The 26,910-nt window shown below is 40.0% G+C and overlaps 1 protein-coding gene across 2 annotated transcripts in view; it reads left to right on the forward strand.

Annotated features, from left to right (window-relative positions):
- Positions 1–10,709: 10,709 nt before the first annotated feature.
- The window catches only part of adam12b (ADAM metallopeptidase domain 12b), a 93,008-nt gene continuing 76,807 nt past the window's right edge, over positions 10,710–26,910 (forward strand). For both annotated transcript variants that reach the window (XM_044373057.1, XM_044373058.1), the window contains exon 1: positions 10,710–11,827. In XM_044373057.1, the coding sequence (XP_044228992.1) occupies positions 11,719–11,827 (109 nt within the window). In that variant the 5' untranslated portion in view covers positions 10,710–11,718. The remainder of the gene's footprint in view (positions 11,828–26,910) is intronic.

Below are 26,910 nucleotides of genomic sequence, written 5' to 3' on the forward strand. Positions count from 1 at the left end.
CTTGCTCTGTCAGGCATAATGATTTGATATTGATATTGCAGCATGGCCAGAAGACTCCATACAGAGTGTACAGTATATCAAATGGCAGTGGATGTTACAGCCAAAGGGACACAGAAAATGATGTCACTGCGTAAAGCAGTTTGCAGTCTTCTGCTATATGGGCTCTCTCACTAAAAACAACTGCAACACAACACTTGTTAATTATTAAACAACTCTCTCCACTCATTACATTTATTTTCTGCACCATCCCATAGTTGTTTTGTCCCCTGTGTTTTGTTTAAACTTTTTTCTTTTCACTTGGCACTTCATTTATTCCGATACCTAAAGGGTAAGACCGGCTACATTACATTTTTGAGTGTGCTTCCCGGAGCATGTGATGATGCTTTACCTACATGCCACATGGTCATGGCTGGGTATTCAGTGGAGATATACTATTCCACCAAAGGTAGAGGAATGGGGTTACGGGTGCAGGATGGATGCACTGTCATCTTTTACATTATTCATAGGCCACACTCATGTTCCCTCTGGGTTTTTTCTCCCCATGAGTTGTGGGGATAGTGTGTGTATGTGGGAGTGTGTTAGGGTCATTTTGAGGTTTGTTCATTTTCCTGCTTCGGTAGATCATAAAAGCTTAGATGGAACTCGAGAACATCATGAAAATTGTGCTATAACTCAATGTGAAAGGGGAGGAATACGGTCCACTGGATTACATCTGTATGTCTTTTATACAGCGCCAAATGGTAACAAACTAAATAACAAACAAAAAATACATCTATTTCAAATTATGTCTCCCTGTGAAACTGTTCTGGCACTTTCTCCTTTTAAAAAAAAAAAAAATGATGTGACTTGCCAAATTAAATTTCACACTCATTTCTCTTCTCTCTGTGTCTCTCAAGTGGACTCCAGGGCATGGGGCAAGCGAGCAGGGAGTGACAATACAGAGGAACGACAAGAACATGGCTTTTCCACAGAGCCTAAAAAAGTCTCCGCTTTGGATGAAAAGACTTGCTATTATCATTCGCGACTGAAGCCTGACTCTCTCAAAGGCACATCTAAGACTCTCAGTCTCAAAGTAGGAGCCACATTTCTGTTACCTTTTTTACTTTTAAATAATTACTTGTATTTTTGGAAATCTACAACAAGAACATGGATGCTTAGCAATACATGAACTTGATGGTTCATTATTGACCTTGGGAACAACAATTTTTGCACAAAGTCCATTGTATGGAAATTTCTGTGGTTTTTAGCCACATCTTATGCGTGTTTGCTCAGCTGCCATGGAGATAGGCCAGTTATCACTGAAAGCTCCAGAAAATTTCCAGTGGGCTGAACTTGTACTAACAATGTTAGTACACTGTTAGTACTGACCTGTTTTATAGTATACATGTATGTGTATAAGGCTACAATACAGTATCACCAAATTAAGCAGTTCATTATTCCTATTGAGAATGTTTTGGAGACTATTTCAGCTATACCACTGAGATTAATTTATGCAGCTTCAAGCAAAAAAAAAAAAATAATAATAATGTAAGCCCCCCCAGAGGCGAATTGAGTTCCAAGTTTCTACTTTTTGTGCTGCTTTTGATCTGTCAAAGTTACGAACTAGCAAAGGAATCTGTGGAGCCACTAAGGATGCAAACACAACAAATAATACTGCCACAAAGTAAAAGACTGACAACATAAACGTTATTTATGCAGTCAAGAAAATACCATGAAAGATACTTTAGTATTATGTGCAAAGCAACCTCACAATGTTTATGATCAGATGTGGAAAAATGCAGTGTATGTGCCATGCAGCCTACCTTTAAAACCTTAGGGATCACATATTAGACTATTTCAATTAAGGTTTCCCACACAGAGAATCTTAATGTGTTTACTGTTGGAATAAACACTATCACAGCAGTAGCAGCATCTCTTGAGGGGTGATTTTTACACTTGGAGTGATTTTCTGCTTTAGTTGGTGTTTGACACAGCCTCTGCCAAATAGAGGGAGAATTTTTTTTTTTTCTTCTGTCTTCCGCCTTTTTATTTTATTTCAGTTTTCTTTCTACCCAGTTAATTTAACAGGTTTGATCGGGTGAGGTTTGTGAGGCTTTCTAAAGGATTCAGATTCCCCCTGTGAGTAAAGCTCTCTTACCTTTATCCCCACTAAAGCTGAGAATAATATTACCATGTTGCCTACACCTCCTAGCTATTACAAGGCTGTGAGGAGGATTCTCCAAGGTTAAAGAATAGATTAAGGATATTTTCAGAATAGATTCTTACCCAATGAAGATTTTATTTTTCTCTTTCAACAGGATTAGTGTCAATGAGTTGTACTGCATTCTTCCCACAAACAAGCAGCTTACTATATATACTCCCCTCTTCACCCCAGGAGGCTTTGGAGCTCTTCAGGCCAGACTTCATCAGCCGATCCCAGGGTCGGGTGAGGAGACTGGAGCAGAGGGCAAGGAGAAGGCGAGCCCTGCAGGACTCCAACCCAGACCTGGTGCAGGGCCTCAGGGAAGATCAAGGCAAACAAAAGAGGAACTGCACCACACCAGATCCTCTTAGTGGTAAGTACAGCTGAATATCTCTGCCTGAGACCTGAAAAAACAGAAGTAGATGAAGTAATTTCATCTCTGCCCAATACACTACCAATAAGAAGTTTTCGGTTCTGCTGGGCGCCATGATGATGGCAGAACGCCACCAGCTGTAGAGAGTTGTAGAGGTGGAAGTGTGGCATCTGCTTTGGTGACGACAGCAAGAAACTCACAGCTCAGCGCTTTCCGATCAGATAGTCTTCCAGGAATCAGTCCAAAGCAAGCCCTCATCCATTGTTACATCACCTCTGTGAGCTTTGGGGGAAAAAATAAATAAATAGGGAACCTGTGGTTATTGAATCAAGTTCACTTTTGTAAGAACTGATGCTTTTATAAATAATTACATTTAACCGCAACATCCACAACTAGTCTATAAAAAGAAGGATTTTACATATTCTCCTTATAGTGCAGTGGCATTTATCCAACTTTGCTCTCTGCTGGCCATTATCTAGTATTGCAGATCAGTTAAAGCATTTTTTCTCAAAAGTTCTGTATGCAGGGAATATACACACACACTGAGACCACAAGCTTGTAGAATACAGTGATCGCTTAGATGTTTTCTTTTCTACTTCACTCAACTTAGCAAACTATGTCAAAGGAAATTGGTTTGCTATATAAGAATGAATCACACATAAATTCACAAGTAGAACTAATAAAAAAACACACCTAAATGAAGAACATAAACACAATGAAAATGGCTATATGCTGATTATGAGAAAGATATATAACCAAGTAACATAAGATATCCACATCCACGCTTCTGCATTATTGGGTATCTAACACAGTATTTTCTAAATTGTTGTGATATTGCTGCATAGAAATTATAATCTATACCATGAAAGAAATGCTGCTATATATTCAGAATAAACATTCTGTCAGAGAAATTGTTTTGTTTATCTTTCATTTATACAGAAGCTGTCAGACTTACGATACAAAGTAAACTCAGGTAGACAAGCCTTCAATTAAATTCAAGTGAGCACACACCACATCCAACATTTTTCTCAGCAGTTTCAACAAAACTGTTTGAGTCTCTCCCGCCTGCTTTGGGGAGGAAAAAATGGATTTTGAAAAGTGTATTCCACACAGGGAATTCGATTAATTCTCTACATAGGTTGGGTAAAATCAGATTTTCTTAAATGCATTCTGATTATAGCAGCATGTACTCTTCTTTCACACATTCATCACTGCAGGTTGTTTACAGCAATTTTTCTTTGCAGCAAGTCCCACTGTACTGGACACCTGACTGCTCAACCCTTAAGTAAAACATTAATAAAGTAGAGAGGCATAATACTGCAGGTAATGGAAGCCCTCCAACTTAGTTTTTGGAAGGTCATAGAGAAGTCATGGAATTACCCTTGAATAGCTCTTACTCATCTCTGACTGAAGTCAAAAGTCTAATTATGAACAAAGAGTCTTGGCGCTGTTGACCTGAGCAGCAGCAGTCTGGTAATTCATTTCAGTTAAATCTGTGACAGACAGAATAGTCAGTCTTAATAGGACTAGATATGGCTAATATGGCTATGTATAGTGTATGCGCAAAATGTGTCCATGTATGTATGTGTGTGTGTGTGTGTGTGTGTGTGTGCATGTGTGTGTGTTAAATGTTCAAGTACCTCTGAAAAAGAGAGATCACACACAGCCCTCAGTGTTCATTTACATATTCAAGATTCATTTACATATTAATTCTTATTTGTAATTCCTGTGTGTGTGTATGTGTGTGTGTGTATGTATGTGTGTGTGTGTGTGTGTGTGTGTGTGTGGTACGTGTGCATCTTTGTGTGTGTGTGTGCGTTTGTGCGTGTGTGTCCTAGATAACCTTTTCAAGCCTAGAGAGAGGTCTATATCAGGCAGAGAGATGCAGCTGAGGTCCAGACGGTGAGTTCTACAGACCAAACCCATGTCAGATGATGTCACTCTGTCTCGCCTCGCTCTTTGTTTTATTTTTTTTTATTCAACACAATCCATCAAGCTTGTTTGTCACATCTGCCATTAATGCAGGATCAAGCACCAAAACGATGCACATTCACACACGCACATACACTACTGTATGGGTACAGTACATTAGATGTTTGATGCCCAAATGTGTTGACAGGAGATATGTGCTACTCTCCGTATACCTTATCTCTTTCTCTTTTGTTTCCTTATCTGGAAAGGCACACCTGATCAGATGATGGCTACCCATTGTAATTTTTTTCAAAAGCGACACTATCTGACTTGGAGGATCTCTTAACAAATTGGCTGTAGTTGTGGGAGTGAAAAGGGAGTCTGTGTGAGAACTGTTTATCAGTGGATCCAGGTTTTTGCCAGCTGTGGACTCACTAGATAATTCCTTGTCTCTAGTATGCCAATCCGTTGGCATGGCTCAGCCACCCTCAGACTTCTGATACCATATTCCCCTGCCCTGTATGAGTTTGCCTTTTTTGTGTCTGTAGGATTTACAACAAGCTGCCGGAGGTGACAAAGAAAAAGGAGGAGGAGAAAAAGAGGGCTGTATCACAAACCAACAGATTGCGAGCCGAGGTCTTTAAAAAGGTAGAGTTGGGACATTTATTATTGGTACAAACATCTGTTCAAAACATTGATTGCATGAAAACTGTCAACTGGGTTTGAACTGCTTGTTTATAGCACATATTTACACAAGATCATATATTGGTAAATGGCAAATGGACTAACTTTATTTCAACAGAAAACTCCCAAACTTCCAAAATGAAACTCAATTACGGTCATCTCACACAAACTATGCTGTGTCATCTTGTCATTGTGGGAAATATTAAAAATGTGTGCTTGCAGAGTATATTTTATGGTAACACTATGTTAACATATCTGTGAATAAACCAAGTTAGTCCATATTTTAATTATTCTGAGTTGTTAAGGTTTCCCCAGTCCTGTGTTTTTTTTTTTAAATACAAAAGATATTATTGAATTACATCTACAACAAGTGCAATTCAAAGGGGAGTCTGTGTACAGTAAGCAGTGTCCATGGATAGGGATGGACTAAAAGATGGTTTGATTATTGTCCAGCAGAGGTCCCTGTTTGACTGCTAAAGCCAAACCTTCTTCTTCATTTATCACACATGACTATCAAACAAATGTGCATTCAGCTTTTGGAGTTATTCATTTTCCTTGTGTTTTATGTGGCGCCTATCAGTTTTCAGTGTCTGATGTTTTACTTTAAAACTAGATCTGGATTCATGCCAAAATCAAAACTTTTACTGTATCACAGCCTTTCTTATTCTACTTATCCTAGATTATTTAAGTCTTTTTACTACTGTGGGATTTGGTGTTCAGTGCTGTAGAAACCAAAGCTTGCACAGTTAATCTTATATAAATATTACTCCTAGACCCTGATGATAGGATTCATAGGAGCTGCTTTAACAGGCAGTATCCACGTCCTCCAACAGTGAGGGACATGTATCAAATGAGTGATATATTTAGGACATGCAGCGTCAGACAGATGCATTCAGCTTCACTTATAGGTGAGCCTTCACTTGCTCTCCCACTATAACCTAACCACAACAATGAAGCCGCTGTCAGTCAGGTGAGATGTGAAAAATGTGAAAAGATGTCTCCAATCTCTTATAGATAATTACACAATCAAAGCTACAGATTGTGTGTGTGTGTGTGTGTGAGAGAGAGAGTATGAGTGTTTTTTTTTACCAAGATGTTATTTTAAAAAAGATGTACAGATGATTGGCTTCTCTCTCGTTTGCTGAAGTTTATGTAAACTGCGACATCATGATAAATTTATCTTGTGCAAAATGTTTTGCTTCAGGCCTTGAACAATTTTCATTTGCAAGGGAACAGTGAGTCATGGTTTACTTACACAGACCACAACCATAGAGCATTGCATGACGTCAAATGGCTCTATAAGAGAATATTCTATGTCTTGGGGAAATGGAGCAGGCGCAATTGCTAACATGCCAGTGTGACCTTGCCACCTCTCAAATGAAGCCATTAGCCAGGCTCAACCAGATTGAGATTGGGAGAAAAAGAGTGTGTTTTCCCCGATAAACACTGAGTTACTGTGTGCTTTTGAGTCCTTATTTCTGTGTGAAAGTCTCCAGAACACACACAGAGAGGTGGAGCCCAGAGGAGACTCACAGTAGTCTGATAGTGCTAGATAGAGGGGTGGGTGGTTTTGAACACTGGCTAAAATGAGATTCCAGCTGTTGGGTAGTACTGTAAGAAGACGGTGATTGCATAGCAGGGTGTTTGGTCAGATAGCAAGCTAGAATTATTCCCCGTACCTGGGCTTGGCCACCTGGTGAGGCTGATGGAAGTGAAAGCCAATTTAGCAGCAGGAGTCGCTTCTGTGTGATGCAGAGCTGCTCTTAAGAGATTGAGGGAAGGGAGGTCTGAGTGCAGATAGATTGTGTTTGATCTCTTTTTTCATTGTTGTTTTTCTTGTTTTTTGCAGAGACTCCTAGACCAGATCCTGCAAAGATAAATGAGATGAATGTGGATCATTCACTGATTACTTCCCTCGCACTCTCTCTACCCTCTATATGTATATTAATAATGACTTTGTATTTAATTCAGTTAATCTTCTATGCAAATTTTTTTTAAATACCTGTGCTTAATATATGTATTCCTTAAATTGAGGGTCCCTCGCTGTTCAATATCCTGTTTTATCTTTGCAACCTGTTTGCTTTACAGTGCAAAAGAATGTAACAATATGATGACACAGAAATTAGATTTTTGACTGACATGCGTCTGCAAAAACCACAGTTATCGGGTGACAGAAGACACCTAATTTCATATTTTGCTGACCAAAGTATTGACAGATGACATAAAATTGTATGTGATGCTCAGAGCATGCTTTTAAGTTAATTGTTGTTGTTTGCAGACATTGACAAAGCCAAACCCTCTCACCTACCACCCACACATTCATAATTTAAAAAATGAGAGGGGTATGGCGGTTGAAAAATTAAAACGTTGAAATCTGTTTTCCTCCCGTCACCCACTGATAAATGTGATACAGATAAATCATACAATTTTGCTTCTTTCTTTCCTCTGTACTGACCCAATGACTTTATTTCTTTTCTGCAATATCATTTTGTATCTCATGAATGAAATAAAAGTATTCCAAGGTCATTCCTGTGTTGGAGCGGTGTCATTTTCCAGGAAATTGAGTCTCAGTGCTTTGAGCAAAGCACCTTGACTCTGTCATCGCTACAGTAGGCGTTTATAAAATAGAGACGGGAGAACCAAGTGTCGTCATTGGCTTCACGTCTGCCTCGAGGCCTCTGGAACCTCCCATCCGGAACAGTGGAATTCCAAGCTAATCGAACTCAGGAGACATGCAGCGCCTGTGAAAGGGGCCTTTGTCACAGTGCTCCAAACCAGAGATGACATTGTAATAAGAGAGGAGACTTCTGAGCACAGCCTGGAACCGCAGTCCACATACAGCCTGTAAAGGTGACTGACATCCCTGCGGCATTTAAACAGAGCCTGCTGGGATGAGGAGAGAACAGCATGAGGATATATACCACGGGTCTCAGACAAACACACAGTATACATTGAGTAATACTGACAGTGGTTTAAATCCCCAACAATATGCTAGGTTAAGCACTGAATAATGCTTGAATTTTATTCTGCTACTGTATGTCATTTTTCCCTAATATTAAAATGATGGACCAATTGCCACGTAATCTCAAGGTTGTGTCGTCCAGTATGGTCAATTATGGCCCATAGCAGGCAACATCATGTAGTAAACAGTACACACATTAATATCTACTGATGTCACTGATGCCCGTGTTACCAGAAAGGCCGTTTATGAGAGTAATCCACATGGGAGAACTGCTCTACTGCCTACAAACTGGTTCCAGACGATGAGCACAGACTGACAGGCAGTTGTACACAAGGAGACGGGCTCCTGCCAGTCAACCTCACTCTCTCTGAGGCATCATGTGTCTGTATGTCACATTGCTATCTCCGTATAATGTGGACTATGTGCTCTGAGGCCCCTCCACAGGCTTCCGAATGGCCTTGACTGACTCTGATGCCCCGAGGGAAACACTGATATGTCTGGCTTACAAAGGAGAACAGTGGCTGAGCTTACATGGCTAATTGTGTACATTCAAGCAGAGCCACTGATTATAAGTGTTTAATCATCTGACATTTCCCTGGCACCCATACTATCTCATCATCTAGCCTCACGGCCATCTCTTTCTGGCAGTGGCTCTCTGTTCTAGGATGGTGACTGTAACATCAATACAAATACTCTTCCCAGTGGAAATCTACAGTACTTATCAAATGTAGACCTTAAAATTGGTCTCACTGACAAATCTTAAGGGTGAGCAACAGGCAACAAAAAAACAGGTGGTCATTCAAAAACACAGACAAAACAGAACCAATTCAACGGTTGAGGCTGATAAGCAAATAATAAATGTGTTTTTTCAGGTTCACATTTTAATAAAACTCTTCAGAATTAAAATTATGATGAGGAAGACATTATGACATAGTGGGATTTTAAGGACATAACTCATTCAGAGTCACCTAAGGCAAAGCAATGCATGTTTTCAATTTATTTGCAGTTTGCAGCCTCAGTGGAGATGTGGATTGAACTGACGCCTGCACACAGACATCTGCGACTTTTTTGCCTGCAGCGTACGAACACACACTAAAAAAGATTAGACTAAACCAGACCAGGTAGCCTCGGCAAAACACAGATGGGGCCAGATGGTGATGACAGTTCGTCTGTTCGTCTGGGTCTATGATTGTGCGTGTGTGTGTGTGTGTGTGTGTGTGTGTGTGTGTGTGTGTGTGGACACAGAGATAGTGAGCAAGAGACTGTCATCCCAGGGGTACTTTGACAAGAGGGGTGGCTTTTTCTATGCTCATATTTAAATTGAATGAGGACAGTTAATTTCATCTCTGCATTTACAACCTCAGTCATTACAAATGCAAATTTTGCAGGGATAAATGTTAACATAAATAGATTTATATGAAATCCTAGTCCAGATCCTTAAGTTTCCACAGATGTCAAGATTAAATGCGTAGTGAATGATCCACAGTTCATCTAGAATTTGATTTCCATTTGATACATCAATGCAGACACAATAAAAAGCACCTTGGGTTTGAATATTTCATTAAATATATACTGTAGTTTCAAGAAAGTGGTTTAACAAGCAGAAATATCAATGTGTGATATTGTCATACAGCGGAGAAAAATGTTGGGAACTCGTGGCTCAACAGGTTACAAGCTTATGATTATTTTTTTGAAATGTCAGTTTGTTAATCCCATCAGCATACATGCAAAGATGTCAAGACCATAGTCAGACTAGTGAACCACATAGGGGCTCTGCCCTTTTCAATGTATTTTTTTTTTGGTTTTACTTTTATGTATTTATATATTTATTTTTTGTAGCCCATTGGTTGTGTTTCTGAGGCTGCATCCATCATATCTAAAGAAGAGGGAGCTAGGGGAGGAGTCGCTCATCTTCATCTAGGGGTCCACAGTAGATCAAAAACAACACAGTTTAGCACACCAAAGAGCTGCAGAGACTGAGCCAGAGAGACATTGTGGACTGAAACAGGGAGATATAGATCACAGTTATTATCCATATGTTTGCCAATTTGTTATATAGAAAATAGATAAATAAATGTCGAAATTAGAAGTCTCATCCATTGTATACTTGTTGATTGTCATATCAGTAGTTTTGTGAAGTCTAGAAAAGATTGGCCGTCATGATGGGCCCTCAATTAATACAGTTCATTTATATAGTGTCTGTAACAAAAGAAATACTATATAGTCAGACCACATCGGTTGTGTTTTTACCACGGTACTGCTAATGCAAATCTAGCTCTAAACAGTTAAGAGGTGCCACAAGTAGAAGAAGAGGAAATGTTGATCGATAAACTGTACTAAAGAAAGGTTTGTGGTTTATAATTTGTCCTGTACTCCCTGTTCTGTTCTTTTAATAAACATTGGTACAGTAGGGGCCTCAAAGCACAGAGTCCAAATTATGCAGAGATAGAAATGTGACAGACACATGACTGGCAGGAGTTCTTCTCCTCATATGCAAACTGTCAGTCTGTGTTCATCATCTGGAACCAACCTACATGGCAGGAGAGCAACTCTCCCATGAGAATTACCCTCGTAAATGGCCTTTCTGGTTACACAGCCATCCGTGAAGTCTGTGGATATGAGCCGGCTAGCCAACAACTAACCAGCTACAAACGCAACCAAACATAAAAAAAATACTGTAAGCTAGCTGTGCCCAGAAGGAGTAGAGATGTTGCCCCAGCTGTGACCTCAGCACTTCATGGGTTGCTAGGTTACACATCGTTCCTAAGCAACCATAGGAAAAAAGTCAAAATATTGGGCATATATGTTTTTTTTCCAAGTGTTATCCAGCAGCTGAGTATTTTCAATGTATTTTTGTTATCCATCAGGTGTTTTCTGTTTGCCCTGAATGACATTTAATACAAAATTTGACCATGACTATCTGCTCTTGGGTGTCCATGGATGTCCACTGCGCTAGCTGTGGCAAATCGCAATGTGGCAGAATATTTTACCTTTCTTTTTGAATTATCAGAGACATCCTTAATGATTCTTGGTGTGTATTTGGACATGGGCTTTTTCTAAATGAAACAGTTGACCTTACCCGGGGTAAGTGTAAATGGGACGGGTAAGAAAGATCGCATTTGACAACAGATTGGGTTGAATTTATCTGGCGCTAGGACCCGGCAGAGTCTGTAGTGCACATGGCAGTGTGTGGCTGCTCTGGTACGACTGGATGGAAAGTCCGCTTCTCTACTCTCACACATCTCCTCTCATTCTGTCTTTTCTATCGCTCCCTGCAATGTCCCTCTCACATGAGCAACACGTCCACACAAAAACATTCAGCTAACACATGTATTTGCACGTCTTTCCCCAGACCTTTGCGCGACAAACGTCTGGTGTAGTACGGAAAACTTTTTGACAGCTTCTGTCTTGGAGTGACAGCCTGCCGCATCTCGTTGGGAGTCTGTTAGGTGAAGATTTTTTTTTCTCCCCCCTTTTACCACTGTTGATTGCTCTGACCCGTTTCTCTACCCTGTCACCTGTGTGGAGTGTTTAGTCTTGCTGCATTAATAACGCAGTCCCGACCGGAGCGCTTTCCCCGGTTTCACCCCACCGAGCCCGGGCATCATGAGAAGCTGGCGGCGGCGGAAGAACTTTGCTTTTCTCATCTTCGCTCTCCGCATCTGGTGCCTGTCCACGGCAACAGAAAATGCTGACAACAAGGTTTACAAGGAGGGTAAGTAAAGGCAACATAACTGTTAAGACATAAGTCATTAATCGTCTGTATTTCTGCTGATATTGAGCCACAGTTTGATCATCTGAACATGAACTTGTGTTTGGGCTGGATTTCTTTTATGTCTCATTGGGAAACACACTCTTGACAGTGCAAGCAGCTTTGTAGGGTTGTTCAATATGTTAAAGGAATAATCACCCTCTTTTTTCATGGATCTACTTGATGGGAAACTTAAAATATCCATGTTTCACACCATTTTTGTCATTTCTCTTTACATAAAGCTCTATTCATTGTCATGCTATGCATTTCACATTTGTGGCAGACAGAGGGGCAGACAAGAGTTTGTTATTTTAGATCCATCTTGCTGCTCAGATGGAACAATAAAAGGAAGTCAGACTGCTGTAGGATGGACAGATGAGTTTAACATCCAAGCAGGATATAGCCTCATCTTTAGGTTGTAAATATAAACTAAACAGGATGTTGTTACTCAGATGCTATATTTAATCTGCTGAATGAATAAGTCATTGATAACAGGGTGCTGTGTGTATGGGACAGAGCACGTGCCAAGATTCAAATGCTTGTTTGTTTTTTAATGTGTACGTGTGGCTGGGTCCGTAGTAGCAAGATAAAGATAGAAAAAAAATCCTCTTCGCAGGTTTACCCTCTGAAAAGCACAGGGTCAAAACTGTCAGACTTGTTTATATGGACTTGACAAGTCAGCAACTCGGGATCCAGTAAGCTTCAATTATAGAAAAAGGATAAAAAATAATAGTAAAAAAGATATCGCTCAATCACAGGTGACTTAAATACAGTCCATTACCTTTGTAAAGTGTGCTACCAAGATGTCATCATCACAGTGTCGCATCAGTGCATAAGGCACAGAATGCACACAAGTCATGAGAAGATAAAAATATTCACACTATGGCAAAAATAGAGGTTTGGATCATGTCTTGAATGCATTCACCAAGCAAATGTTAACTGGAAAGGTAGGCCACACATTTTCTTTAAAAAATGCACACACAGGGCTGTGCATTGTTACTGATTCGGTGCAAACAACAACATGAAGCCCGAGGAATCGGGGATGCATCATTATACAGTTTATTGCAAAGCTCCCCTGAAAATTATCCACACTAGCAGACAAGTAGAAAGATGCCGTTCAGGAGATGTTTACTGCACACATCATCTCAGAGTGGGGGGTCATTAAAGCTCTCACTCAGAGGGTTAGCTGATATATGAATGCAGGGAGTAAAAATAGTTTTAAGGGGTAGTGTGAGTATTGAAATAGGGCAGTATGCACCCAGAGCTTGAGGTGGAAGAAAAATAAGTGCCAGTTCTCCCCCTATTCACATGTTGGCCTGTGTATCGGCTGGTATCAGCAAATCATTAAGTATTAGGCTACATTCTGAATTTGTACAGTAAGTAAAAGATTGCTGATGTTCACAACATAAATGTATTTAATCAGGGGAACAACCATTTCAATTATAAGACTAAAAAATAATTAACTATGTACACTAGCTTTAGTGTATGCCAAAAGAGAAAAGTGGGTAGGTGGGAACAGGTGAGCATCACATATTGCCCCCTGGGTAATGCAGTTTATTTATGGCCATTATGAATTACTCAGAGAACCTGATATGGAGAGTACCGGCCAGTAGTGTAGGCAGAAATCACAGTGTGGGTCGACACAGAGAAAACTAGGTGGGCCTAGCCCATCCAAGACCAATCATAGGCTACTATTAGGTTCTGAAACGCATAAATTAACCAAAATAGGCCATTACAACTATACTTGCCTGAATGCACCACAGTTTAATTATACAAGCCTTATACATCATCAGAGGCAATGTTACAGGCACCGAGACGAACATTAACAGCATCGCATATAGCCTGGCACAGTGGCCACATATTCACACACACACACAGCTGACAGATGCAACAGCATCATTAATCAAGCATATGGATAGAGGTACACCGGCACCAACATGCTCAGTAATGTTAAAAACGACACTTGAGCATAGCCTGGCACGGTGGTCACATAAACCACACACACACACACACACACACACACACACACAGATGGCAGATGCAGCAACATCAGCATAAAATCCAATAGCACACCCAACAAAAACAATACGCAATAAACAATAATATTGAAATATATAATAGGCTACTTCAGTCCGAGCATACAGTTTGAGCAGAAACGGAGCAAATCTAAGTGCGAGCAGGGGCTATTTAAGTGCAAGGACTGATGTTGAGGGAAAGAATTACAAAAAATGAACATGAAATTAATAAATCATGCTCTCAAATTGAAAGACCATGCTCTTGAATAAAGATAGGGGAAAAAGCCAAATAAACTTCCTCAATCTCCTCAGGAAATAGAGCTGCTGGCGAGCTTTCTGGACCATGGCGTTTGTGTGTAGTGACCAGGAGAGGTCCTCGGGGATGTGCACAGCAAGGAATTTGAAGCTGCTGACCTTTTTGACCTCAGCATCACCAATGTGGATGGGGAGGTGTCCGTCCCACTGCTGTCTCCTGTAGTTCACAATCATCTCTTTAGTTTTATTGACGTTGAGAGAGAGTTTGTTGTCCTGACACCAGCTGGTTAGTGTCTTCACCTCTCTCTGATGGTCATATCGTTCTCACATATGTATTCCCTTTGTCCAGGTGGGTAAGGGTCCAAGGTGGCAGAAAGGGGATGCCACGGTGAGGAATTTTCCCTGCTGATAAACTTGTGACAACACTGGTGTTACCAGTTACCCCAGAGATTTTACTAGATAAGATATTCATCAATGACACTTTAATGTCTGTAGAGCGCTTACTTTGAGCTTTAACTTTATATTTTTAGTTTACATCTTTCCCTTACTCAAGAGTTAGTGTAGGCAGGCTTCAGGCTGCTGCTTTTCAGGATCACCACTTGGTCCTCCTCCGTGTACAGCAGAGTACAGTACCAACAGTAGGATGGAGCAGTGGTCTGCCTTTCCAAAAGCAGGGCGGGGAAGGGGTTTAAAGCAGTCTCTGAATGGGGTGTAAAAGTGATCCAGAGTCTGCTCTCCTCTGGTGGGAAAAGTGATATGTTGATAGTATTTTGGGAGAGCTTTCTTCATGTTGGCTCCAGAATGGAGAATGATCAAGATACAACAAGGCAGGGTTCAACATTAATGTTTTTTTTCACTCGCCCAGTCGGGCAAGTGGATCAGAAATCTACTTGCCCAGAGTCAGTTTTTACTTGCTCCTGTACAAATAGTTTTATTTATTAGCGGTTATCCAATAACAACAAAGACTAAAGTTAATTGTCATGTTTAATCTTTATTTAAGTAAATGGAGCAAAACAAGGACACAGAGTGTCATAGATGCGAAGAAACAAACATTCTTGCATATCAAAAATGGTATGACCCATCTCCTATATTTCACTGAACACTAAATTGTTTTGATCAGCCCAGTTTCTTTTAAATTATGGAATAGACTCCCTCACCCGATGGCAAATACATTTTTTGGACTCATTTCTTCCACTCCAAGCTTCCTGATTTCCCTTTTTAATGTTTCTTGTTCCAAGAGTATTTATGGCAGTGAAAACTTAGATGCACCACTGACTCCTCTATTTGACTGTGCTCACATAATCCTGAGGCAAGTTTGTTTCACGCATCACAATACTAGCCTACTCAATTCTTGATTGGCCAATGACGCGTGCCACTATTCTCCGATGCATGCAAGGGGAGGGGGCTATGCTGTCTGCCGGAGAACAAGAACGTAATTTATGATACGACGATGATTGAAAAAAACCATTGAAACACTTTTTATTCATTTATTTAACTTTTTTTTTACCACTTGCCTGATTGGGCAAGTGAGTTGCTAGATTTACTAGCCCGATGTGGCATTTTACTTGCCCTGGGGAATCGGGCAAGCCTTATTGTTGAACAATGCAAGGGATCCTAATTTTCAAGTAATAAAGAATTGTAGGTGAAAGATGAAAAGCATTTACACATTAGTAGAACAGAAGGGACCACAAGGTGCCTGGGAGTGCAAGATGGGACTGAATCATAGTGTTAAAGTGTTTTAGTGTACAGAGTCCAGGTTGCAGTAAACTGATTGGTAGGTACACAGGCCACAATGGTTTGGCCCAACAGTGGCCTAAATCCAGCCCAACTGGTTGCCAGACTGGAGCCAGATTTGTGATGAATGCCAAACTTGGGTCAATACCATGGGCTGACACTAGGCTGGCCCAAAGCTAGCCCGAGGGCTGCTAACTGAAACAGATTCTCAGCCCAAATCAGCCCAAGTCTATCCCCCCGAAACTCAGCCAAATCAACAGCCATATATGGAGCAGAGCCGACTGACACTCACTCCTCCCTTGCCAGAACACCTTTCTGCTTGCCAGCATTCAGCTGCAATCGGCCACCTGGACAGAGTTCAAAAATTGTGTTGTGGTAGCATTTGCTGAAGTGATGCATCAGATAATAAGGACTTTCTCTGGAGGGATTTTGAAAGTGTCCTGTTGAGTGTATCCTGGTTTTGCTATTGAGTATTTTAATGTAAATATTCAACAAGTGAAAGCACTGTATTAATTCAAGTTTACTATGAGATCAAAATAAAATCCTAATTATTGAGTACATAAACAAACGCACACAATGCCCCAATAAGCATAGGTTTAATTTTTGAGAAACACTGTAGAAAATGTATTTTTTTATGGAATTTACAGCACTGTAGCATTCAAGTTATTTGGTTTGTCCACATAAATGTCTCATATTGTCCACAACCTGAAAGATTGACACCTGTCATTTTACATCAGAAAGAACACTGGATGCATCTTCCTAGAATAATAACACATTTCTTGTTTCAAGCCAAAATAACTACCTCTGTATAAATATTAAATTTTGGAAAAACATTCTATAAAAGAATCTGCAAAGTTAAAAGTCAGGTGATCAGTTGATTATAGTTGAATCGGCCGTCTGCTCATTAGCTTTCAAAAAAGTTGTTTATATCTATGACTGGACTACATTTGAGAAGCCATTTGTGAGTTTTTAAATCAAGCGTTATCACCCTTCAGAGCTCAACTGCCTTCTGAACTTTTGCAGCAAAAATAAAAGAAGTCTCATAAGGGCAATAATCAAACAGGCTGTGTTTACTGATCTTTGATGAATCGCTCTGTCTGTGGCTCTCTGTCTCTGTCGGGCTCTCTTTGTCTCTCCTCTGAATATCAACTGCTTTTCTGAGGGTCTGATCTCCTTTTCTAGGCAGAGGAAACTCAATAAATAATTAGGGAGAGAACCAAATGACCTGGATTAGATTTGTGGATATCATCTGGTCAGACCGCGGCATCAGACAGAATTAATTAGAGAGATTAGAATGTCCGTGTTGTCTAAACAAATTGGCAGAGAGGAGAATGAAACTGCCCTGAGTGGCCTGAAACATAGAAATTCACTCCCTTCTCTCTCTGAGAAGCATAGCCCACCTTTCAGCACAGTTTCCTGGGATGTAACTCACACCTATCCTCCAGTCTGTGGTGGAACACTGACGTATGGCTGCCATTTGGTTAAAACAACCCCTTTCTGCTAAAGCCATTTAGGAAATAATCTCACCCTGGTCGGTCTTTCAAAGCCTTGGGGTGGCTGTCGCTTGACATTTTGAGGACAGGCTGGCATTGATTTGTTGGCCACGAGGGAATGACAGACACAGTTAGGAACGTCTCCCTCTGTTAAGCATCATTGGTCATTATAGCCATCAGTGTGATTTAGCTTCCTCCTGCTCACCACGTGCCTCTTTGCCCAAGATATAATAGATAAACCGATGTTAGGAGACAACAACATTAGCTGATGAATAAACTGGCGGCATGCACGACTTGGAGACGCGTACTGCTGTGTAATAATGTGAGAAACTAACATGCACACATGGAATAATGCTCTGAGCATTTCCAGATGTCATGAGTGAAATGAACGAGACAGTGGAAATGAGGGAGAGTGAAAAGAAAGATGTGAGATTTGTGAAACTGTGAGAAATCTGTGTTTTAGACAACAACAGATCTGCAGACCCCCCCCCCCCCCCCCCCCCCCCCCCCCCCCCACACACACACACACACACACACACACACACCTGCAGAGCCCAGAGAAACAGCACTCACAGAGTCACTCACACAGTCATAGGTGTGATGGACGAGGTTGGGTGCATTTCCCCCAGATCTGCATCAGCTGTGAGAGAAGCAAAAGAGACATAGAGACAGGTGCAAAAGCATTCACAAACCTTTCTTTTTCATTTACCAAATTGATTGAATGTGCTATAATTCCTGTGAAGCTCAGGTATTTTGTTTTGGGACACAGTTTGTTTTTTTTTCTAAAATGAAGAAAAATGTGTTATTATTTTTTTGTGGAGCGAAGAAAGAAAGGGAACACGGAGACGCTGCTGTCACAACTTATCTGTGAACAGCTAGTTGTTGGTATTTACACTAGAATACAGAGTGACGACAGATATAGGGTTTGCGAGAGGTGCACACATACCGACGTCGATTCTCACATTTGAAATGAATGACAGGTTAGAGGTGTAGTAGAAATATTGGGGAATATTTTGGCTTACACAAAGGGGTTGGTGAAAACATGAATTCTTTAGAACAGTAGTTTCTTGTTTGTTTCTTTTTCTTTGACAGAGTGTCCATCTGAAAAAATACTAAGTTTTGCTTGGATGAGAGCGAGTACAGAACAAGAAAGTGGACTGATGCAACAACATGATTCGGGTTTGAGACTCACGCGGTTGCACAGTGGGCTGGACCACCAGGATTGACCTACATCAATAATTTCATATCAGAAAGGTCATCACACCTCTGTGTCAGAGTATTTGCTGTTAGCTGTTGTTGAGTGGGGTCATGCCATGCTCTTGGACTGCCTGCCTTTATATTATGGAAGCTTTTGATGGAGGGAATAGAGGCTGTTTTGAGAGAGTATTATACAAAGTTAAGACCTGAAAGGTAGAGGTTGGTTGTGCTTTGCCTCCAGCAACTTGGGACCTCTTGATACTTGTGTATAAGTGTGTGTGTGTGTGTCATGGAGGTGGATGTATGTGCACATACATTTGCATGCTTCTCAAAATCCTGACAAATATGAACCGTTTTATTGTTTGTTGTTTTTGGAGGTGAATATAAGTGTATACAGTATCTTTTGGATGAATATGATGACATAAATAAAAAATCCATATTAGTGGGAGTTTGTCTTACCCCTCAAATGACTATTAGGTGACCTAGCATGCGTGATAAGTTCCTGTTAATCCACAAATCCTCCAAGCTGAAATCCCCATAGCGCTGAGACATAATGCCCAAATCTGTGCAAGACAAGATGGGAATTGGCTTTTCCACTGTTGCTCCCACAGGATGGAACTGGGACATAAAGGCAAATCTCACTAGCCCATCCTGAGGAGTATCCTATTACCATTATTTCACTGTGAGCTGCTGACCTCGTAGCTTACTCTGTCAAGCCAGTAATGGACTGCTCTGTTTGTAATGGATCTGGGGGGGGTCACACATCCAGAATTATCACCTCCTCAACTTCACTGCTAATTACTACAGTGTGTCATCACTGAGGAAAGTGAGCGATGAGAGAGTTGATAGAAGAGAGGATTGTTGAAAAATGAAGCAATGAGGGAATACTCAAATTCTCAAATCCTGCAAAGGGCATTGGGACTCTTTGTTTGTATTTGTGCCTGTCGGACCTATTTTCTCTCTTTCTCTCAGCCTAACTGGGTTCCTTGGTTTCTCCCACTGTGAATAAGAAGAACATAATGTTGTTCCTCAGTGGAAGGCAAATCTTACACCTCCCTGGTTTCTTTCTTTATCTATGTGATTTTGTTTTGGAGAGCTTATCACATCCAAAGAAACCTGTCCTGCCTTCCACACAAGAGGCTGGTGGTAGAGGAACCAGAGGGTTATAATGCATTATTTAACAATGTATTTTTGTGGCTATATGTGTATTTGCATTCTGTAATTGCATCTCTATATAGTAGTTTTCTTTGTTTCTGGCCACCTTTCCTGCAATGAATGCATGAATGTGATACAGAAGACAAACGTTTGGACACTTAACGTAATGCAGAAGAACATGTTCAATCATGAATTAAGTATTACCATGTCAGGCGACTCTGTTGACTGGCTTATTTATTAAAACAAAGTGACGTAATGAATTTCTCAGCACACAGTTTGTTTAGCTGCCCTGCAAATAGATCTTATTCTGTCCACTGACAGAGTAGCTACACAAGGTGTGGTTGCTTCCCCCAGTGGTCAATATGTATTTCATTTAGTAATTCATGCCATTTAGACAAAAATGGGACCAATATTATTAAAATGTACTTGCTGTCTCCACCAGTAACCACAGGTATTGCCAAATCAGTTGATATGGGTAACAGTTGCCTATTTACATAACCAACAGATATAGAGAAATATACAGTATGCATTCATTTTGAGTTGTGTTTTTGGTTGCCTAATGAATGTAATATAGCTCCAATATTCACTCTCCTTTTAGCTTTGTTTTACTATCCACCAACTCCTGAGGGAAAATTTAGCTGCGAAATGCTCAATTGTGTTCTTCTTGCAATTGCTAACTTTGTCTGTTATCCATTTGGTGCTGGGCAGATAGTGTGGAGTGGGTTCATCAGAGCTTTTTTTGCTGAAACGACACTGATGAGAGTGTTGAGAGTGAATCAGTACAGTAAAGGTACGGCTGTAAATACAAAATAATGAGCTGAAAGACGGTGTGAAGCTCCATAGAGCTGCAGGAGATAATTAACCGTGGGTTCATCACTATGAGTGAAACCACTCACACATTTGATCATTTGTTAATATAAAAATATTGATCCACTCAAAAGTGTGTTTTTCTTGTTCATTCAGTTGGATGTTTTGAGCTTCACTGTGCAGAATGATGTATGCGCAGAGTTTGACATTTGAAGGCTGTTTTTCACATCCATCTGCTCAAAGTGGAAAGTTTCTGTGCTAATTAAAAATCTGAAAAGGAGTGGGCCTATGAGCAGGATTTGTGACATCACAAATAGTTTGTAAGCCAATCCTGGACCAATATTCAAGTTACACAAGTGTGATGTGGAAACTTTGTGCACATACACGGAGAATGGACTTTACAATGAAGCAGGTGACATCTCGTGTCCAGTAGTTAAGTTTCTAAAATGAACAATATTTGCATATATATAGATTTTGGAATTTGTAATGAGGGAGAAGGAGTAGATGACATTTTGAAGGATTTTAACAAGACTATTGAACTTTTTTTGTGGAAAAACCATATCAGACACAAATTATTATTCCAAGTAGAGTATTTTATACACATTTTAAAACATGTCTGGAGGGAATCTTTAAGAATTTTTACAGCATAGAAATTTCTCTGTACTGCTAGAAGTAAAATCAAAAGTAAAAGCTTTGGACAGACAAGCGTTTACTCTCCTATAAAAAACTACATTACTCGAATATCAGTTTTGGATCAGGAGTGTAACTTGAGAACAATATTGTTCTTTTTTGACACTTTCTAATGTTTCTGTAATAAACACTTGTATTTACTTTTGATTTACATAGTTACATGAAATTGTTGTAGTATCTAGTATTTTTTTTCCATGTGGACGTCAGAAGGAGTAACTGATATACAGTAGCAACAGCTTATAGGGATTCAAATAAATAATCAAGTAAACATCAAAGTCCCACCACAGTTATCCATCCACTTGAGTCTCTCATGTAAAAAATTTTTGCAGTGAAAGCAGAATTACTGAAATTGCCTGAAAAATATACATGAAAAAAAACTACATACAGTGAATATAGTAACATGATTAACTGCAACTGGTTTCTTCCAGATAAAAATAGAAAGCTGAACCAGGGTTGAGGCAAAAACCTAATTTCATAATTTTGTCTTTCTAACATAATCGCTAAATAAATCTACTGAAAATATAATAACATTAAAATAAACAAAAGACAGACTCTGAGAGAGCACTCGGAGTCTGTCTTTGAACATTGATTGCTAGTGCCTGGAAATTACAGCTCTGACCAGTGTCATGTTGAATATACTGTAATTTATATCTATTGCTGGAGAACATGAACCAACATAGTGTGAGCTACAGTTCATTATGCTGCTCAAGATGAAACACAGACATGAAAAATACATTTGTACATTTATTCTCTATGGAGCCAAAAAGCCTGTACGTGTATTTCACTGGATGACTTATTTTATTAGTTGAAAGTCTTTTCTTTTAAGTTGCTTCAAGCGAAAAAACATCAATTCATATGCAGCAAAGTAGCTGGCACTTCAGAGAGCTACAGCTGTACTCCTTTTTTAAACAATGCTGTCTACTTTTTGCATGTCTTTTATTAGTCTAGGAACATCATGTTGAAGATGAACTGTGTCAGCATTGTTTTTTTTTTTCACTATTTATAAGAGGGATTTTAACATGAATTGTAAAATGCTCTCTTTGATGTGTTGGAAGGAAGAGTGTTTGTTATGAAAGGAAACCCAGGCTTTATTTTAGTTCTCTTGTTTCACACTGTGACAAGACTGAACAACCTATTATATGGCAGACAGTTCTTAGCATTATATTGATATCTCACTTCTTTGAGTGACTCAGACTTCTTACTAATTAAATAAATGTCAGGGCAACCTCTCAGGTGTCGCTGTCTAAATGATATTGACGGTGTAGTTAGATGCCTTTTTTTTTTACTTCCAGGAACAGCTATATTAAGAAAATCATGAGCTCTACTATCAGAGCCGCCTCATTCGCCATTCTCTTTAAGGGCCCTTAACAGTATATCCGAGGGCACAATGTAGGTGTAAGCATCCGTTGCCGTATTTAGGTCAGTGGTGTTTTCGTACAGAATCAGTAATTGGGTGTAGACTCTCGCTATGGTGTAAGGTGTTTGTAGAGCGTTCTTTCTTCCACTTTGACCTAAAAGATGAAAACATTTTAGCATCTTTAATCCTCGGGTTTCTCGTGTAAAAGATTGTAGACCTCGGAGCATCTGAAGCAGAAGTAAGAAAACACCACAGGCACTAAGGTCTTCATTGAATCAGAGCACTCGAGCAGCACTTTTCTTGTACGTTCTTTCCTCTTATTGCTCATTCTCTCAGATACTTACAGTATTCCATGTGCAACCTTTGTGACCGTGTGTGATGTGCATATCAGTCGCGTGATTGTAGATATTTTATATTTGTATTGGTGTAGCATACTTCTTAATGACCAATGACCCTCACCAGTGACCCTTTTTGACAACTATTAATTGCTGGTAATTTCATTTAGAGAGCTTGCATCAGTCAAGCGTTTACTTAGCTCAAGGGTTTATTTTGTCCTTACACACGCAAGCAAATAAATGTCAAAGCTTTGGATTTACTCAGAGGAATAGTTTGACATTATGGGAAATTCGCTTATTTGTTTTCTTGCAGAGAGTTAGATGAGAAGATCAATACTACTCTCATATTTGTCCATTTAATATGAAGACCACAAGCAGGAGACAGTTATCTTAGCCTAAAGACTGGAAAAAGAAACAAACACTGCCTACCAGCACCTCTAAAGCTCAATATTTCTTGTTCGTTTAATCTGTACAAAAATGAAGTGTTTTACAGGGGGGGGGGGTTATGTGCAGGACTGTTTCTTGGCTGGGTGCAGTGACTTCCTGCAGTTTTGTTGTCACCATGAGGTTACTGTTTCCACCTGTTTTCAGTCTCCGTGTATAAGTTGAGCTAACTGGCTGCTGGCTCCTGCTCCATATTGAATGGACAGATATGAGAGTGGTGCTGCTCTTCTCATTAAACGCGCTGCAAGAAAGCAAATACACGCATTAGAATGTTAAACAATATCCCGGTAATAATTTTGTAAAGCTTATAACCTGTAATGTTCAATTTGCATTGATTTTAATTAGGGATAGTTGAATCGATACCTCTCTGGCAACTGTCTCAACAGAAATGTCATTATAAGCTTTACAAAGGTAGAGTGCATTGCAGAACTGTAGTGTATGGAAAAAGTACAAAAGAAATAACGAACCTGTCCGCATTGATGAAAACACCTATCTCATGTCCATGCAGTGGTTTCACCCTGGCTCAATATGTTTCCATTTTGTGATCAATATGTAAGATCAATACAGTAGGCAATCCCGGAAATGGTTCTGGGTTACATCCAGATTTCCATCGAATCCAGTTGCAACAATTAAACTCAGAACTCACCTGTGCTTGTCAGCGTTTTCGTAAAATAACCTTTATTTTCATGACATTTGTCCTCATGTATAATGGCGGTACCTTCATCTTCCCTTTCTTAGCTAAAAGAGTCTTTTGCAGTGAGTCACTGTTGGCTGAGTCACCTTTTGAGGGCTTTCACACACGCATCACAGGGGCTTGATTGGAGGCTTGGAGGCCTGGTTTTGCAGCAGCTGCTGTGCAGATATTGAACATTAAATCTTTGCCATTATCAAATCCATAATTATAGTTCTTAACCTCTGATCCGCTGTTATTAAAATTCTGTTTACAATGAACTGAAAAGTCACGTCTCTGGGGCCCTGTTGTGTTTCCCCTTTTTTATATTGGAACTGATTTGAAAGCTGTTGACACCAAGCCTGTGTGGTTGAGAGCAGCTATGAGCAACATAAAAGATCTGATATTGACAGTATTAAATAGAAGCCTTGTAGTAAGCTTTAGAAAGCATCAGCACTACTAAACAGCCTTGACTATTCCTCCTGTTGTCTCCTGTTTTTCTCTGCTCCTCACCTGATTCCCCTGTTTGTACATTTTCAAAAGTGTCAGCTATGTTTTACATCATTTGTAATGCTGACAAAATAACCTCACCACAAGGTCCATTTAGGAGTTGTTTTAAGGCTTGGGGTTTTTTCCAGTTGTCATAGGATTGATAAATTTTTTTTCCTGATAACTTTAAGTACTCCTCCATGTTGAGCTGAAAAATGTGTTCTTGACCTTGGAAAAGGCAGTTGATAAAACAGAGTTACTTTAGTAGCTGTTGTGGAGCTTTCTATCACATGATATTGTGAGATTGTGGTGAGATAATAAAAAAAAAAATAAAAACATGTAGGCAATACTAATTTTCCCTTTCCATCAAATACACAGTATGTTGCACATAGTTTTTATGCAAATGTTACTTCAGACTTATCAGACCGCAGATTTCTGAAGTCCCACTGTGACCTTCGCTCTCTCTTGTAGTCCCTAAACACCTTGCCTATAGATTTGCACTTGTCCTTCATCCCCCTATTTTGACCTTCCTTACATTGTTTATTCTCTTGTTCATCTCAAGAGAAGGACTCCATGGTAACACTGTTGATTGGATGGATACAATATAAATGAAAAGCAGTGTATCCCGTTTCTGCCATAGATTAAAGCGCAGATGATGCTGCACATATGCATTTTCCAACTATTATTTATGCATGTATAGCTGCCTTGCTTTGAATCCCCTCATACATACAGTACACCCTTCTCCTCCAAAAAGTACATATGCAAGTAAATGTGAGAGTCATCAGGGAATCTCACTGATGCAGCAGGTAGCATACTAAATGTATCGTAATGAGGAGGATTTTGTCCTGAGTCCAGCAGCGCCCTCCTTTTCACAGAAGTAATTGTGGCTCATTTTGTTTATATTGTTGGCTGCGTCACTTCCCTGCTGAGCAAAGTGGACATCAGACCCTGTTTGAATTCATGTTACCTACCAGTTAATTAGTAATACAACTCATGCTCGGAGTGGATTGCTCAAATGGCAGAAAAATATCATCTTTGTTAGATCACCAACATGGAGTTAGCTTTAAAACAGTTCTGGTTTGTGAGGCTATGTAAAGAGAGAGTAGGGGAAAGATGTTTTTGGCTGCCAAACAGACTTTTTGTTTTTTAGATGTGTGACCCGCAGCTCATTCTCCCTTGTGTCCAATGTGGGGATTCAACTGTGGTTGACTTAGCAATCAGGATACTTTCCAGAAAACATATGGGATTAACCCAGTTTTAGTTGGAATTTCAAAGGTTCCCAAAGAGAATGAAGCCCATGAGGATGATCATGAATGTCATATTTCTTTTCTGTTTGAAGGAAAGGCTTCTTTCTGGGGAGCAATGACGGATGTTGCATACACACTTTAATCTTTATCCACACTAACACTGGGGCCTGGTGGACACAAAAATGTAGACAAACTCACATACTGTACAGCATGCAGCTCTCTCTCTCACACACAGTACTCATAGACATTATTTGACACATCAGTATGTTTCCAAAAGAAATGCTTGTTGGATTGTGGAACAGCATCTGAAATTCCTGAAGTGGGGAGGCTGCATCCAACATTTTTTGTAACTGACAATCTAATAAGTACACCCACGTCATGCAGTGATTTGCCAGGTGTACGGAAGTGAGAAAGTAAGCAGGATTTATACTTGTTTCTCCTTTTTAATTCTGCACACAACTACTTCTGTCACTCTCCGTGCGAACAAAGGGCAACACCATGAAGCCCTCAAAGAGAGATTATTCAAAAGTGTCTAAATGAATTGTGTCTCTCCCCTCTCCATGACGGCAGGCCTTTGGCCCCGCTTTAAAGTGTAGCCATTCAGAACAGCTATAAACACTTTTGCCTTCAGATGTGGTCGGACGGCCTTTAGTTTCCTCCCCTGCTTTGGTATTGTTTAGTTAACACAAACTCATTCAGCATCTGAGAGATCAAAATGAATTGTGTGAGACACCAGTAGAAGTGCTGAAGTCTTTTATTAACAAGTCTGACTTTCCTTTTATAGCTCCTTTTTAATGGCACTCTAGCCACAGCCTGTGGTCTCATTCATGCTGCTTCGTCTGTCTAACGTGGTTTTCATGCACCACTAAAACCAACAAACTACTGTCGGCACATGTTCAAATACCCCATTAAATATAGGAGGTCCCTTTTATGCCCTTGTTAGCTTATTATGCACTGTGGATAAACGGAGACTCTGGGCCACACTGAGAGCACAGGGCAACTGCCGCCGCAGACAGTTTGAAGTTGAAAGAATTGCAGTTGTGTTGGCGCAGGAGTCGTCGCTGAATTTTGTCTTCAAAGACGAGCAACATCAGACTTTTAAGAGACCAGAGCAGCTGAAAGTGAAGACATCAACCGCCGGGAGGAGAGGAAGAGTAAA

This window comes from Thunnus albacares, chromosome 14 (assembly GCF_914725855.1).
Source record: "Thunnus albacares chromosome 14, fThuAlb1.1, whole genome shotgun sequence".
Lineage (NCBI taxonomy): Eukaryota > Metazoa > Chordata > Actinopteri > Scombriformes > Scombridae > Thunnus > Thunnus albacares.